The sequence below is a fragment of the Ictalurus furcatus genome, chromosome 11, assembly GCF_023375685.1.
Source record: "Ictalurus furcatus strain D&B chromosome 11, Billie_1.0, whole genome shotgun sequence".
Classification (NCBI taxonomy): Eukaryota; Metazoa; Chordata; class Actinopteri; order Siluriformes; family Ictaluridae; genus Ictalurus; species Ictalurus furcatus.
The window spans coordinates 28,359,040-28,376,672 of record NC_071265.1 but is presented as its reverse complement, the minus strand read 5'-3'; the positions used below and the strand labels follow the sequence as shown (position 1 = coordinate 28,376,672).

Below are 17,633 nucleotides of genomic sequence, written 5' to 3'. Positions count from 1 at the left end.
TCGGCAGACAAAGCAGCGTATACGTACTACAGGTACTCGTATTGCAAGACCTCGCACGTATATCAAGTTAAAAATTATTAAAACTTTTTGCTCGTCTTGCAAAACAGTCGCAAACCAAGTTACTCGCAATCCAAGGTTTGACTGTAGTTTGTAAACATTTATTTTCAATTCAGTGGTGACTTGGCTAAAAAGACCAGTCTAGTGAGAGTCTAAATTCAAATGAGAGTAATGTTATTTGTATAATTAGTTTTTTAGCTAAAACATGTGGAAGATATTACTGATTTTGAAAAAGCTGAACTTGCTGAACAACAACACCAATTAGATAAAATATATACATATAAAGCTGAATGAGCTTACATCCGACCACGCAGAAAGTGGCTCGAGGCAGGTGAGAAAGCACTGCTTCTTTTTTTTTTTTTTTTTTTTTTTTTTAGAAAAACAACAAGCCATAAAAAGTAATATAGGACAACCCATGATTGATGGAATAGTAACTGAAGATCAAAAAATCATTGGAAAATTCTGTGAAAAATTTTACAGTGAGTTCTATATGTCTACATTTTGCCACCAAGATGTTGATTTCTTTGAGTCACTTCAAAATGTACAGCAACTGAATATAGTAGCTCAAGCTTTTTGTGATGCTCCTATTACCCTGAAAGAGATTGTAGAAGCGATCAATTCATTTAAAAATTTTAAACCTCCAGGCACTGATGGGCTCACTTCAGAGTTTTATAAATGATTTAACATAAAAACATATAAATTTATTTTTTTCTATTGTAGGTTGTTAAGGAAAGCATGTCAAGTAATAATTACTCTAATTCCCAAGCCAAATAAAGATCCCCTTCTTGTAGACAATTGGTGTCCAATTACTTTATTAAATAATGACTACAAAATGATAGCTTTAGTTCTGGCCAAAAGACAAAAATGTGTTCTGAACTCCATTATTGATGAAATACAGTCAGGATTTCTACCAAACAGACATATATCAAACAACATACGCTTAATATTAGATGTATTAGATTATTCATATTTACTCCAAAAACAAAGTTTTATTTTATTTTTAGACACACTAGAACTTGAGTTCTTGTTTCAAGCGCTACATAGAATTGGCTTTTCCACTTTTGTAATATGGTCAAAATGCTGAATATGAATAGTAGCAGCTCCATTAGGTTAAGTAACGGTACCTCTCCCTGATTCTTCTTAAACTGTGGTGTTGGACAGGGATCTCCAGTCTCTCCCTATCTTTTTTTTATTGTGACACAGTTTCTTAGTTCACACATCAAAGCAAGTCATCTAAAAGACATTTATATTGGCAATACAGAGATAATCATTAGTCAGTTAGTAAATGATTCTGCTCTGTTCTTAGAAGATTCTCTGTAAATACCAGCAGCCCTATGTGCTCTTCATCTCTTTAAAAAACAGTATGATTTCTTCAACTTGTGGTATTGCAGTTAAAAACTGTTACATATTTTGGTATACAAATAACCAAAGATAACTCTAGCTGCACTGCAAATTTTAACCCATTTGTTACAAAAACAATGAAAAGGTTTAATTGCTGGCTGCAGAGAGACCTTTCTTTGAAAGGCAGAGGTTTACTTGTTAAAGCAGAGGATCTCTCTCACCTAACTTATGCCGCTCAGTCACTGTACGTTGACAAGCCCACATGTAAAGTAATCAATGGAATCTTAATAAAATTTTTAGGGAAAAAGAAATCCCATTATTTGAAAGAGTCAGTGATACTAAATACTCACAAAAAGGGTGGCTTAAACTTAATTGATTTTAGCTCACTAAATAACATAGTTAAAATAAACTGGCTTAATCGATTCCTTAAAAATCCCACCTCAATTGGGAATCTTTTCCCTCAGCTTGCCTTCTCACAACTTGGTGGCGCAAAGTTTGTTCTTATGTGTAATTATGATATTCAAAAACTCCCTGTCAAGCTATCTAACTTCCACCAAGAAGTTCTTTTGGCATGGACTCTCATTTACAAGCATAACTTCTCTCCTCATCTGTGTTACAATAGGAATATTTTATTTTAAAATAAATCTTTTTTCTATAATCATTGGTTCAGTAATGGAATAGCTCATGTTAGACAGCTCTTTAATAATGAATGTTCGCTTTTTAGGTATACAGAATTTCTTTCAGAATATAATATACCAGTAACTCCTAAAGAGATTGCCACAGTTATGGATGCTATTCCATCTGGCATACACATGCTTTTCAAAAATAATACTGTCTCTTTAGATTCATTTCAAATATGTTTCACTAAAAAAAGGAAGAAATCATAAAGTAAAAGCTCTATTCTTTGAGAACACTGCCTCTGCCCTTCCTGCTATCTCATATTGGAATGGACTCTTTGATCATTTAAATTGGAAAAATATATGGTCCATACAACAAAGATTTTTCCTCACAAACAAAGTAAAAGAAATATCTTTTAAATTAATTCATAACATTTACCCTGTCAAAATTTTCTTAAAGAAAAAATCCAGATCTGATTTTGACACTCATTGCTCTTTTTGTCAGAATTACACTGAAACTGCCCTTCACTTGTTTTGGTCGTTCAGTTTAGGGATGTCATGATACCAAAAATCTAGTAGTCGGTACCGATACCACCAAAAGTACACGATACTCGATACCAAAGTCAATACCACGGTGTGGTTTAAAAAATTTTTTTTAATTAAACATTTTTAAATAAAATTAAAAACTCTCCTGGTGGACATCCTCCTCTTACTAATACTGGCACAAAGAGAGAGGGGGGGATATTTTAGTTATCAAACACTGTCTGACAATGTGGAGGCTACAAGCACTAAGGTGCACTCCTAAACGCGTGCTCACACGCGCGCGCACACACACACACACACACACACACACACACACACACACACACACACACAAACAAACACACCCCTTATACTCTGAATGCAAGCATTAGTTTAAATTCACTGATATGGAGTCAGGCCAAAAACATTTATTAAAACCATTAACATTTCAATAATTATTAGCATCAGAAATATGTTTGTTGAAGCTGATCTAAATGCCTGCTTTATAATAAACCTAATTCTTAAACCTAACCTAACAATTACAAAAAAGCACTCAGAACATGTACAATTTGCACGGCCTACAAACTTTTTACTGTAATTCATGTGTAATTTTCTTTTAATTTGGGTAATGCCATCTTTCTTAATCTTTTATTTATTTTGGTTACTGTCTAGTTCTACCCGTCATGTCACAGTAACCTGGCATGTCACTTCCCACATACACACACACACACACACACACACACACCTGTTGCCAATCTCACACTCACTCACTCCATGCTATTACAGACACTTTTTGAACAGCGTGACTTTGCGTAGTATTGAGTGTTATGACCATACCAAGAATTTGCATCTTGTTTTGTGGTTTGAGTCATAGTCATTGATCTAGTTTCTTGCCTTGCCTAGTTTATGCCTGTTTGTAGATAGCCTGAGCCTTTGCCTGTTTTTTGGACCACGCTATTGTCTCATGATTTGGATTTGTCTGTCTGCCTCTCCTTATTAAAAGCTCTTTTCTGCACTTGCATCTGTCCTAACCTTCATTACGAGGAATACGTGACACTACCTCTGTTTTGAGCTATGGTGGTGTTTGTGGTTCACACACACACACACACACACACACACACACACACACACACATATATATATATATATATATATATATATATATATATATATATATATATATATATATATATATGGTATTTCACAAAAGTGAGTACACCCCTCACATTTTTGTAAATATTTGATTATATCTTTTCATCTAGGTGTCCGGTATTTTTGCCATGAGATGCCATGTTGTATTTCCAGTGACCAGTATAAGGGAGTGTGAGAGCGATGTCACTAAATTTAACACACCTGCTCCCCATTCAAACCTGAGACCTTGTAACACTAACAAGTCACATGACACCGGGGAGGGAAAATGGCTAATTGGGCCCAATTTGGACAATTTCACTTAGGGGTGTACTCACTTTTGTTGCCAGCGGTTAGTTATGGTTACACAGACATTAATGGCTGTGTGTTGAGCTATTTTGAGGGGACAGCAAATTTACACTGTTACACAAGCTGTACACTCACTACTTTACATTGTAGCAAAGTGTCATTTCTTCAGTGTTGTCACATGAAAAGATATCATCAAATATTTACAAAAATGTGAGGGGTGTACTCACTTTTGTGAGATACTGTATATATCTGTATATATATATATATATATATATATATATATATATATATATATATATGTGTGTGTGTGTGTGTGTGTGTGTGTGTATTATATGTATATAAAATTTACATACATATATGTGTGTGTTTATATTATATTATATATATTATATATATATATAAAATAATTTCATTAATAGGACATCTATTTTTTGAAGAAAACCGTTCAATCCAGTACGGGTCATTTTGACCCCCTTTATGCATTCGTGAAGGTTTTTTTTTGGTTCATGCATTGTAGGGTTAAATATCAAAAATTTAAAAGGTGTGCCTCATACCTGACACCTAGATTAACACTTTACAGTTGGTCTTGTGACTGTAAGTCATTCCCTTCAAATGCTATTGAGCTTTAAATGATGGTATATTTTGTGTATGGGCCCATTCTACAGTGAAATTCATGCCTATTTTAAATGTGATTTAATAGCTTATTTTGAAAAATATCAAAAATCTAGGTGTGCCTCATACCTGACACCCATAAGAACACTGTATAGTTGGTTATATGACTGTAGGTAATTCCCTTCAAATGCTATTGAAGTTAGAAACGTGTTTAACAATGTTGTATGTAACTTTAGAGACAGTCCCTTAATTTCTGCATATCTGCGAATATCGAATGTCCAACGTCAAACCAATTTTATTCCAGTCAAGTGAGTCCCCCGTGCTGTGCAGTGAGTATGGAGTTAAATTTGTGCCAAAACAAGTAAATATACCATTTCGCAAACAAACACAATCTGCTTTGGAAAGGAAAACAACTCTCAAACAAACAGAAAAGGATTTTCTCACAAATGCAGCTTAGCAACTTCCTCTTCCAAATGAACAGATGACGCTATCGGTCAATTTACATTAGTCACTTGGTGGAAGCATTACAACCCGCATTACATTACACCTCAATAGAGGTTGTATGTCTGAAACCGCTCCTTGTCTCCTATATAGTGCACTATATAGAGTGTCGGCCATTTTGTAATGGTGTCCGAATTCTGAGTGAACAACTTAATTCCCTACATTCGTTCACTCGTTTATACCCACAATGCACTCTGATTTCGATTGTACATCCGCACTTTTTCCCATAATCCAACGCGAGACGGCGATAGAACACAAAAGAAAAGTAAACATGGCGGACGGGAAGATCGAGGGCAACTTTTACCAATCTAAGTGTAACTTTTTAATAAATAAAATACATTGTATCGAGATATTTTGTAGATAAATTAGACAGATTATTGATTGATTGGCACAGTATTTATTTTCAGCCACTTAGTGATTTAACTACCAACCATACGCATCAAAAGATAATTTGGTGGATTGTTCAGATTTACATTACATTTATTCATTTAGCAGACGCTTTTATCCAAAGCGACTGACAAATTACATTTATTAGTTAACACATTCATAGTGCAGTATTCATATACATATTACAAAATAATGTATTGACGACTTTTTAATTCAGTTGAGGACGGATGGGGGAAAAATATATATAGTTGCATTTGTTTCTTACAAGAGTTGGAAGGATCTAGTCATCAGTTATTTAGTTAACAGCTGGATGTATTGTGTCTTCTTACCGCTAGATGGCATCTTCGAGCTAACAAAGCACGCCTTAAAGTTGTTATTCTTTCTGAAATACACCTTTTTATTCTCAGGGAAAAAAAAGAAGTTTCGTCAAAACCAGAACTAGTCAGATGGAGTACATTTTTACGCCAGGTTTATCTCAGGAGCCAGCTTCAGACAGGGAAAACCCCTCGAAAATTAAACCCAGCGAAAATAGTTCTTTTCTTTTGTTTTCTTTTTTAAAATAAATAAATAAAATGTGACAGAGAGTAGTATTTATATTCTTTATTTTAAAATATATTTATTAAATGTAATAAATAAGCCTAATAGTAAATAAACACAACAAGCAGTTTTTGTTCTCTTTATCAACTAATACAATAAACGTGACAAATGAACAGTGAGAAAATGAACTTTAGTGTTTTACGATACAATAACAACAATGACGTCCGCAACACAGTGCTCTCTGACACAATTTCAGCGTCCGGATTCACTCATTTTCCTTCACTTCTTCCCCATATAGTGGACTCAAATGCCATTTGCTATACAGGGAATAGTGAACTAGTGAACGAGTGAAAGAGCGAGTGGTTTCAGACACCGCATGTCGCTCCTTGGAAAAGCATCCGTGTGAGAAAGGTTAACTAGCCAACTAACTACAGTAAGATTCACAATATGTCAGTCGCTCAGCTGAAACGATGAGCTTGTCATAAATGTAGGTTTGCAGAAAAACGGCAGTATATATGAAAAGCTCAATTATCGGCAATTTAGTTTATAATATAAACTGAGACTTATTACTGTTGCCCGGACCAATATGGCGGCGACGTTGACCGACAATCCAGCAGCAAATGCGGCGTCTATGTATGTCTATGGGTTATCTAATCATTTCTCGCTATTTACACTCCCCATTCTACGGGAATGAACATCCTTCCAATGATATCGCTCTATTGCCACACCGTCACCATGACAACCTTACCACGATCATCCAATGAAACCTTTTTCGTGTTGCCATTTCGTCGCCCTACTTGGTCACATGTCTCTCCACTATCCAATCAGAAAGCAGCAGTTTAATTTCTTCCTCGAAAAGTTCTTGCGACGGTTGAGTTTGCCGGTATAAAGAATGAGAGAAAAGGAGTTTGTACTTTTTTTACAACTGGGGACACAACCGGTCACCTACTGATTATTTATTCCCGTTGAAAGGTAAATAAGTTTTAGTAGTTAAAACGTATAATGTGTAGGTTTCGCTTATTAGTTTACTTGTGAGTTATTATAGTATTTTGGTGCGTTTTGTTGTCGCACATGTCTCTTATTTAAATCAGGTGTGTGTTTTCAGTTAGTAGTTTAATATTAGATAATAGCAGAGTTTGATGTGATCTTAAATGTGACTAAGGGTTTCTTTTAAAGAAGTTTTATCTTTTAAATTATTGTTTTATAACCAAGTCTTTGCAGTTTCTGCTGTATGTTGCATCATTCTTGTCAGGCGGCGGGTCAGTTGGAGAAGTGTTTTAAGACGTAATAATAATAATCATTTATAGCAGTAAAAGTACACGGTGGCTCTTTGGGAATATTATCAGCCGTTTGTTGTGGTTAAAAGCACATAATTTTGTTTATTCGATTAGTATCCAAATTTATTTAGTTTAATCCACTTGGTTTGGAATAAATCCTATTGTTTTTGTCTAGGTAAAGTTATATTAAATGCGTGTAACATGGTGTCGATGTTTCAGTGGTTATAAGAGCTTTGTCCAGCTCGTGGAGGTAACTCTCTGGAGGTAACTCTGCTCCTCCATCATGGCGGTGTCTTTGTGTTCATGGCGCTTTAGAGACTGAGCTTCACTCTTTGTTGCCTTCTTTCTTGCTTGGTTTACGAAGCACAAGACTTTCCCACCTTAGTCGGCTGTTAAAATTAAGTTGGAATTTGTTCATGAAGTTAATAAACAAAAGCAGTTGCCAGTACAGTTTAGTTGATTACACAATGTGCTCTGGCCCTAAAAGATAAATCACCTCCCTGCTGGCAAAAAATGCCATAGATTCTAATGGTTTCCACTACAAATGCCATTACAATCAGCTAACCATTGAAACCATTACCATTACTGGTCGTTTATGGTATCCACTAGACATAACATTTCATCAATAAAAGGCAACAAGTTACTAGTAGAGGCCCACACGGTACTACTAAAGTTTCCATTAAAACCAATATAATTTATAACCATTAAAACCATTACAAATTCTATGAGGTTTTCTGGGTTGTTTTTTTTTCTTCTTCTTCTTCAGAAGGGCTGTTGATTGTGTTAATAGAGGTAAAATGTTTATTGGTAATGTTCCATCACAGTAAGTCTTTTAGTTTGACTGAAACTGGAATGTACCAACTATGTGTATTAACTTGGAGAGTACAGGAGCAGATGGAGGCACTTCCAGTGAGGCAGGATTTCAAGTATTTAAATGAATTTAATATGGTTTGAAATGATGTGCATCTCCCTAGGTTTCTTATAGCCCAAAGTGAAAATGGCCACTTCCTCCAGTTCAAAGCTGAATAAAGCTATGACTCAGATGTACATGGGCCTGCCACAGGGAGACAAAGTGCAGGCCATGTACATCTGGATTGATGGGACCGGAGAGGGACTCCGCTGCAAGACCAGGACTCTGGACTCTGAACCCAAGACTATTGAAGGTACTGTTTAGTTTGCATCCAACAATCAATGTTGGTGGCACTTTTGCTTCAAGACATTCTTTGCATGCATAGGTAATTGTGTGACCTATAGATGTTGGTTAAATGCTCTGTCAAAGTCTGATTGCTCTGATTTGTTTCTGTATTTATGGTTTGTGGGTTTCTGCAGATCTCCCAGAGTGGAATTTTGATGGATCCAGTACATACCAGGCTGAGGGCTCAAACAGTGACATGTACCTCATACCAAAGGCTATCTTTAGAGACCCATTCAGGAAGGACCCCAACAAGCTGGTTCTATGTGAGGTTCTCAAATACAACAGGAAACCTGCAGGTATAAACTTGGTATAATTAAATATTTGCTGGTACAGTGTCAAATCTGCTGTAATTTATGAAGGAGTGTTTGTGGATAATGCTTGACTTTTGAGCTTTTTATTTTTGTTTTTTTGTTTTGTTTTTTCCTCTTAGAAACGAACCTTCGTCAGATGTGTGACAAGATCATGAGCATGGTGGTGGACCAGCATCCATGGTTTGGAATGGAGCAGGAGTACACACTTCTTGCCATAGATGGTCATCCTTTTGGCTGGCCCTTAAATGGTTTCCCTGGACCACAAGGTGAAGGTCTTTGTGTACTGCACAATGGATTTTAATTCAGTCCTGCTCTCTGCCCTTACTCAATTTGGATGAATGCAGGAATGGCTGTTGTTCAGGTCTGAATTAAAAGATGCTGTGTTTAAACAGGTCCTTATTACTGTGGTGTGGGAGCAGATAAGGCCTATGGCAGGGACATTGTTGAGGCCCATTATAGAGCCTGTCTGTATGCTGGGGTTATGATTTGTGGCACCAATGCAGAAGTCATGCCTGCACAGGTAAGCCTTCAAAACTGGTTTATGAAGAGCTGTTTAGAATATTTTCTTTTGTGGAGAGTATTGGAGTATAATTATTGTAACACCAAACATCTCTGCTTTTGTTCACAGTGGGAATTCCAAGTGGGTCCTTGTGAAGGCATCAGCATGGGAGATCACCTGTGGATAGCTCGTTTTATCCTGCACAGGGTGTGTGAAGACTTTGGTGTTGTGGCCTCCTTTGACCCCAAACCTGTTACAGGCAACTGGAATGGTGCTGGCTGCCATACAAACTTCAGCACCAAGAACATGCGAGAGGAGGGAGGCCTCAGGTATGATGGAAGTGCAGTTGATGTGTGTAGTAGTAGGTCTATTGGACTTAACGATGGTCTTTTAATGTTGTTTATTTTACTCAGTGCTCTTAATTAGATGTATTATGTCGCTTGGTACAAGTGATTTTATATCTAAACTCAACATAAGTTTTATATAAACTTAATGTCAACGTTGTATATTTTTGTTGCTTGGAGGTCTGGTGGTTTTTTTATAAAGTCCTGTCACCTTGACTCTCGATTAGACATTCAGAATGACTTGGACTGAATAACTTTTTAATCCTCAGGATCACAAATCAGGCTGCTTTTTTTTTCTTTTTTTTTTTTTTTAAACTGTTTCTCTGCAGGTATATTGAGGAGGCTATTGAGCGGCTGGGCAAAAGGCACCACTACCACATTCGTGCTTACGACCCAAAAGGGGGGCTTGACAATGCCAGACGTCTCACTGGCCGCCATGAGACCTCCAACATCAATGAGTTCTCGGCTGGCGTGGCTAACCGTGGTGCTAGTATCCGAATCCCACGAGCTGTGGGCCAGGAAAAGCAAGGCTATTTTGAGGATCGCCGTCCCTCAGCTAACTGCGACCCGTATGCTGTGACTGAAGCAATCATTCGCACATGTCTACTTAATGAGGAAGGAGAAGAGCCCACAGAGTACAAATGAACTGCAAAGAATTCCCATGTGCCTTCTTTAAAATAAGTGGTTTGTGGGATAGAAACGTCATGTCTTTTAGTACTGTGGTTTTACTGGAATCTTGTGTATAGTTGACTGGTCAATCAGATACAAGAGTTGAGGTGGATCTTATCCTGGAAACTCGTTGGCTTTCCTTCCTTATCCTCCCCCCTCCCCCCTGAAATCTTGGTTCAGTCCCAACATATCACATGCCCAACTGTTATGGTCTTTATTCTGGATGCTGGTTGTCTAGTGAGCATGGAAGAATGATGGGTAGAAGGTTCCATTCACATAATGTGAAATAGGTTTTTCTGTGACCCTCCATATTGAGCATTAACGTTTGTTTTGTTTTTTTAATAACTGCCCAAAAGGTCTCATGTTCCTTTTTTTTAAACCCGTTTTGTTCTTATCCAGTTTTGGGTACAGATAACTGATTTTTTTTTTTTTTTTTTTTTCCTAGTTTATTTTATTGTTCAAAATCCATATGTACATCTGTTAATGGTGTTGGTGTTATTCTTGGTGTATAATTTTATAACAGATTTTACTTGTTCTATTACAGGTACATTAAAAATGTATTTTCAAAGACATTTGTGCACTTTTTCCTTGTATAATATCACGATTGTATTACAGTTTACACCCAATTCAGCTAAAAAAAAAAAAAAAAAAATTCAGACTTATAACTTGGCATTTCAGGTGACTAGAATTCAAAATCTTCACTTGGCATTTAAAAGTATTCAATCACCAATATGTTGTGGTATGCTGAGGTTGATCTTAAAGAAATAGAGGGTGGTAAAATATCTGCCAAATTAATCATGCAAATTGCATGCATTAATTCCTTTTGTTTTTCCAAGCACAAGTACTGATCTTTTTTGAAAAGAAAAAACCACAGCATGTCTTTGATCTATAATCTGGTAATAGACGTTCTAACGGACTTAAATGACAACCTCCCGATCCTTAGTTCCTCTGCTTTTTGTGACACTTTTCTTCCCTTTTTTTAAACTATTACTTCTGCCACTGTGTGCTGGTGGCTCATAGCCTGAAGTCTAATCCTGGACTTGAATTGCTGTCTGTAGGCAGTGTTTCCTCCTGTATCCATGTGTGGTGAACTTGCTGCTTTAAATTCCCCCAAGGTGTGGGAGAAGGGTGTGTGGTGTACCATCTGATGCATTGGTATCCCATTCAGGATGTATTTCTTCCTTGTACCGAGTGTTTGCACGATAAATTCTGCAACCCTGTCCGGGAATTAAATTGAGATTATTTGCATGCTGTTAAATAGATTGAGAATTTCACACCAACTTTTGCTTAAATAAAAAGTTTATCTGCTTTTCTTGATGGTGAAAACTGAAAAACAGAACTTTATAATCCAATGTTTTCAACAGTGAGTACTGTCCTGACTGATCTCATTTAAGAACTCCAAAGCCTTGGTGTTAAAATACTCATTCACAGTAACCTTTAGCTGAAAGACCCAAGTAGTACAAGGAGGTACAACACGTACTTAACAACTTAAGCCTGTACTTAGAAAAGAGCCTGGAGATGGATCTGTCTCGAGATTTTTTTTTTTTGGTCCTTTTTTTGCCAGTCATACATGAATACAGCATTCAGAGCTGGCTATCGTTAAGCCATGATGAGAAACTAACAAACCAACACCAACAATGAATTACAATAATGCTGGTGTGATTAAATAAAGGAAGCATCAGGGAAAATGCAACTGCTTAGGGATTACACAGATTTCTGGCATATGTTTAAGTCTCAATTACCATGGTTACAAAAGACCCTGCAAATATCTCCAAGGCAGCTACATACCTCAGTTTTTAGGGGGGAGAGGTGTAAAGACAAGGTTAGTTACGGAGTAGGTCTCAGAATAGCAATCATAGTCCAACCACCAATTAAAAGCCCAAACTGTCTGCCCTAAACTGTCTATCTGTGACTTCTTGGCCATTTTGAAAATTTTAAAGCTCACTTCTGCTACGAAAAGCAGGCTGCAACCTGCTAAAAGTATGAAGTGTTCTTATGGTGGTCTATTAGGATAATAACAGTGCACTAAAGCTTGCTGAGTTTCCCAGTGTGAACACACTAGCACTACATACACTAAAAATACAGGACATGTCATTTGAGACATATCCTGACTTGGATGTTGTTAATTGAATGTTAATTTATTCAAAAACTCTACATAAATCTCTAATACACATTCCACATGTTCCCCACACAGCATTCAGCCCACATCAAGGCAATATTCTGCTAGAAATTGTTATTCACTGAAAGTAACAAGCTGCTGTAGTTTTAGCTCAGTCATTGGGTTGTTTCTTTTTGAGGGACCAGAAAACATAAAGGCCTTTTTTGCCAAACTCTGTCCAAACCTTTGGAAGTAATAATAAATGTCATGATTACAGGATACAAAGGCAGATCAATAATATTCTGTCTTCCTATATATAAAAACATACCAATGCCAAAAAAATTAAGTTATAAATGCAGTGTAACAACATGATCATTTGCTGGAACAACTGCAACTGAGAAGTTGTTACTGGTGATAATTAGGTCTTTTGACTTAACAAATGAAAGTGTTAATAATGCCTAAATAATAATAATGCCTAAATAATGCCTACTTTTTTCTTCTGATTTTGTAACATCAAGTGCGAAGTGTAACCACATATGACATCAGAAAATACCTTGAAAAAGGAAAATAAAGGTAAGACATGGTTTTAGACCGAGCATACTATATATGGGTATAATGATTGGTGTAAAAGGCACAAAGGTCCCTACTAAGAGCCCCAAAGCAGCCACATATCTCATTCTTTAGGAAAAATGTGGAAGTGTGAACATTTGAGGAAAGATTTACTTTGACACAGGAAAGACACTTTTTATGTAGACAGTGATAGTTATGGACTTGAATACCTGCTCATTTAAAACCCAATTTTTTTTTTTTTATAAAATCCTAATTTGTGTGTATCTGTGGTTTAGTGGCCATTTTGAAAATTTCAAAGAGAGCACTTCTATGAAAAACAGGCAGCAATCTTTGACTGCAAAAAGTATTGAATGTTTCACACATCACGTTTGGTGGTCTATCTGGATACTAACAGTGCACTACATCTTTCTGAGTTTCCCAGTGTGAACACACTAGCACTACATGCACTAAAAAGTGCAGGGTGTATGCCATTTGAGACATATCTCAACTTGGATATGTTTAATTAAACCTTTATTCAACCCAGTTACACTGATTGAGATATAAATATCTAACACATTCACTCTTGTTCCACACGCAGTATACAACCCATGTCAAGGCAATGGTCAGCTACAAATTACTATTCACTGAAAGTAACAGGCTGCTGAAGTTTTAGCTTAGTCATCAGGTGCAACTCCGTGTAAATCTTTGGAAGTAAAAATAAGTGGCATGGTTATAGGATATAAAAACAGATTTTAAAAAACCTTTGGAGTTAGGAATGCAGTGTAACAACACAATACTTTTCTGAAACAACTGCAGCTGAAAAGATGTTACTGATGATAATTAGGTCTTATGACATTTGTAACATTAAAGGCAAAGTCTGTAGTCACATATCAGAAGAAAAAATGATAAGACATACTTTTAGGCAGTACAGGTTTGTGACCTTTCAAAACAGAATCCAAATAGAAAGTGAATGCATTCTATTTTTGCAGTTCTGAGATGTTTTCTTTTCTTTATGGAAATAACTTGCATATCAGTTTGACTGAGCCTCTGAACAAAATCAAGCCCAGATAAAAACCAAGATAAAAAAGTATGTGTAGACAATGGGATAAGACATCACTTCAGTGGATCATCTGTATGTGATTATTTGTTGAAAAACTTAATATTGTTTTATAAGAGTAAAACGTAATCTTATAATAATAATAGCAATTTTAAACAGTTACATAATTAGATAATAGTGGACACACATAATGCAAATTCTGCAATTTCCATGTTAAGCAACCTCAAGCTTTATCACCATATCTATGAGGCTACAAGTCATTTTACAAACTGAATATATTACATTTTACAGGTGGTTTTTGTTATGTGAGGAAACTCCCCTTTGACTCCCAGTCTAAATCGAGCCTGTAAAAGTTTCTTCCTGTTCTCATGTTGTGACCAGCAGGGAGTTTGTAGAGCTTTTTTTTTTTAAGTTTCAGCACGGTATTTATTCATTCTGTTCCCGAAGGTTCCTGGAAATTGTCATAGTTTCCCACACGAGTAGAGAAGGGTGAGAGTACAGGTGTAAAGCATATGGAGTCGCCATACAAAATCATAATTTATAACAATTATATTGTAGCTTTGAGGTGATTTTGTGGTAGGGCACGTTGTTGTCTGTAAAAGTCTGGACAAATCTCAACTGTCATTTTCTGAGAAAATTTCTTCATGTAGCAGAAGAAAAGGAAGTGGCACTTCATCATGTGATTAAAGTTTTTGTAGTCTCATGAATTTGATAATCTTGAATAAAATGAATGGCTTATGTGCTCAATCATCCTGTAATTCCACTGCAGTTATTCTGTCCTGCCAAATTACATGTCGCCATCTCGAAAAAATAGTGCTCATGCAAATGACAAATTTCAGTAGTTAAGAATCTGAAACCATCCTCCATGTCTCAGAGAATAAACAGGTGATTATCCCAGCTTTAAGGGATCCTCCAGGTAGGCAAAACATGGAAACATGTGGGGTGCTAGATTTAATCTTTTCTGTAAAATTAAAGTGGGGTTGACATTCATAGCTCTTATGAAAATGTCATGAATGAGACAGGGTAGCCTTATCATATGAAGAGTGTTCAGAATATTACTGGGCAGGACCACAGGGTTTTAATACCATGAAAACTAGCTGAGCATGCTTGCCATGCTAATTTGTCTATAGAAAACTTTAACTTTTATGGAGTTTTATGGGCATCACTAAATGCAAATCAGCTGTGGTGTACACATGATATATTCAATTCAATTCAGTTTTATTTGTATAGCACTTTTAACAATAGACATTGTCCCAAAGCAGCTTAACAGAAATATATATATTCAGGATATATATTTTAAATGTAGGAATTTATCCCTAATGAGCAAGCCAGAGGCAACAGTCTAAAGGAAAAACTCCCTGATGAGGAAGAAACCGTCAGAGGAATCAGACTCAAAAGGGAACCCAAAAGGGAACCTGTGATCTGCATTTGATTGGCATCAATCAACATTAGCAAAATGTTTGCAAGTCTGGAGAAAATGTTGAGTTCAGTTAGGCCTATGAAAACATTTATACATAAATTTATTTGTACAAAAAGAAATTGCTAAATGAGGCCTTTGTTAGTGTGAAATCCTAATGACTAGTGCTTGAAATACTCTTAATGAGACAATGCAAATGTACTCCAAATAAGAGACACAAATACTGAAAATATGTAGAAATGTGTAGTTTACTATTGGCTCAAATAGTATGAGCTTGTTCATGATTTTTTTAATTAAACGGCTCCAATATTTTCACTTACTGTATAAAAGTCCATAACACTATATTTGTGACAATGAGCTTAGTGTACTAGCAGCTAAGTAGGTGGGATAGCTATGTGCTAATGGTATGTACGCAGTACAGTGGTAAATGCAAGTTGAAACCTGAACAACACTTCAGGTACAAAAAGTTGGTACCTAAGCACCTCCCCAGTGTTGGTGAACAAACTGCATTAATCTCAGGTTTACACATACAGGGGTGAATTTCCATGTTTATATTACATTACATTTATGGCATTTGGCAGACACCCTTATCCAGAGCAACTTACATTTATCTCGGTTATACAACTGAGCAGTTGAGGGTTAAGGGTCTTGCTCAAGGGCCTGGCAGTGGCAGCTTGGCAGTGCTGGGTTATGAATTCACAACCTTCCAATCAGAAGGCCAGTGTCTTAACCACTGAGCTACTACCACCAATTTCATTATTATTCTTTGCTAACAGTGCAGTGCACCATATATTACAGTATATTATTAGAGGAATAAAGGTTCGGATGGTGGGAGGATACCTAACAGAGTAGTATTTATATATCCTAGGGAATCATGGGCTTTTTTTTTATTAACATTATTGGATATTAAATACAAAATATTAAACAATGCATTATATTTAACATAGATTATGTAAAGGTTTACATTAATCACAGGTAATCAAGGGTACTGATTTCAGTGGGAGAGAAGAAGGAGATGCAAAGTGAATGCCTGTTCTGTTGTGAAGAACGAAAGTGAGGATATGTTGTGTTTCCAACCACAAGTTGCTATTCAAATGATGGATTTCCATATAAGAAAACGGTTGAATGGTAACTGAGAAAGGGAAAATAAAATCACTAAAATTCTCTTAAATTGTTTACACGGTGGCTTAGTGGTTAGCACATTTGCCTCACGCCTCCAAGGGTTCCCACCGTGGCTCTGTGTGTGCAGAGTTGCATGTTCTCCCTGTGCTTCAGGGGTTTCCTCCCCCAGTCCAAAGACATGCATTGTAGGCTGATTGGCATGTCCAAAAAAGTGTTCGTAGTGTATGAATGGATGTGTGAATGTGTGTGTTTGTGCCCTGTGATGGATTGGCACGCCATCCAGAGTGTCCCCCGCATTGTGCTCCATGCCCCCTGTGACCCTGAGTGATAAGCGGTACAGAAAATGGATTTATGTTTACTCTTTACGCTGGTTGAAGACGAGGTGTGCTCCAAAAAGGCTTATCCTCCAAAAAGGCTTAGCATTTCAAGAGCAAGTATGGGCCGAGGCTCGCCAATCTGCCAACAGATGCATCAGCGAATAATCCAATACCTTGAGAACATTCCCCAAAGACAAATCGGTAGGATTGTGGGCATTTCACCTTCTACAGTACAGACTATAATTAAAAGATTCAAGGAATCCAGTCAAATCTTGGTGCGTAAAGGTCAAGGCCGAAAACCACTGAATGCGCGTGATCTCCGATCACTCCGACATCATTGTCTTAAAAACTGTCATGAGTATGTAATGGATATACTGACAGGGGCTCGGGAATACTTTGGTAAACCTTTGTCAAACAACACCATTCGCCTCTGCATCCACTGATGCAAGTTAAGGCTTTACTATGCAAAGCGGAAGCCATACATCAGCACTGTCCAGAAGCGTCGCCGACTTCTCTGGGCTCTGTCTCATCTGAGATGGATAGTATAGTACAGTGGAATCGTGTTTTGTGGTCCAGTGAGCCAACATTTCAAATAGTTCTTGGACAAAACAGCTGTCGTGTTCTGCGGGCCAAAGAGGAAAAGGACCATCCAAGCTGTTATCAGCGTCAGGTCCAAAAGCCAGCGTCTGCCATGGTATGGGCGTGTGTCAGTGCCCTTGGCATGGGAAACTTGCACATTTGTGAGGGCACCATTAATACAGAAAGAT

At 36.9% G+C, this 17,633-nt stretch overlaps 1 protein-coding gene across 1 annotated transcript; it reads left to right on the top strand.

Annotated features, from left to right (window-relative positions):
* The first annotated feature begins 6,832 nt into the window (after positions 1-6,832).
* On the top strand, positions 6,833-10,910 carry LOC128614671 (glutamine synthetase). The gene is made up of 7 exons (XM_053636213.1): positions 6,833-6,983; positions 8,263-8,451; positions 8,618-8,779; positions 8,914-9,060; positions 9,187-9,314; positions 9,423-9,622; positions 9,967-10,910. The coding sequence occupies exons 2-7, from the start codon at positions 8,286-8,288 to the stop codon at positions 10,280-10,282; spliced, it is 1,119 nt and encodes a 372-aa protein (XP_053492188.1). The 5' UTR covers positions 6,833-6,983; positions 8,263-8,285; the 3' UTR covers positions 10,283-10,910.
* Positions 10,911-17,633: the final 6,723 nt, after the last annotated feature.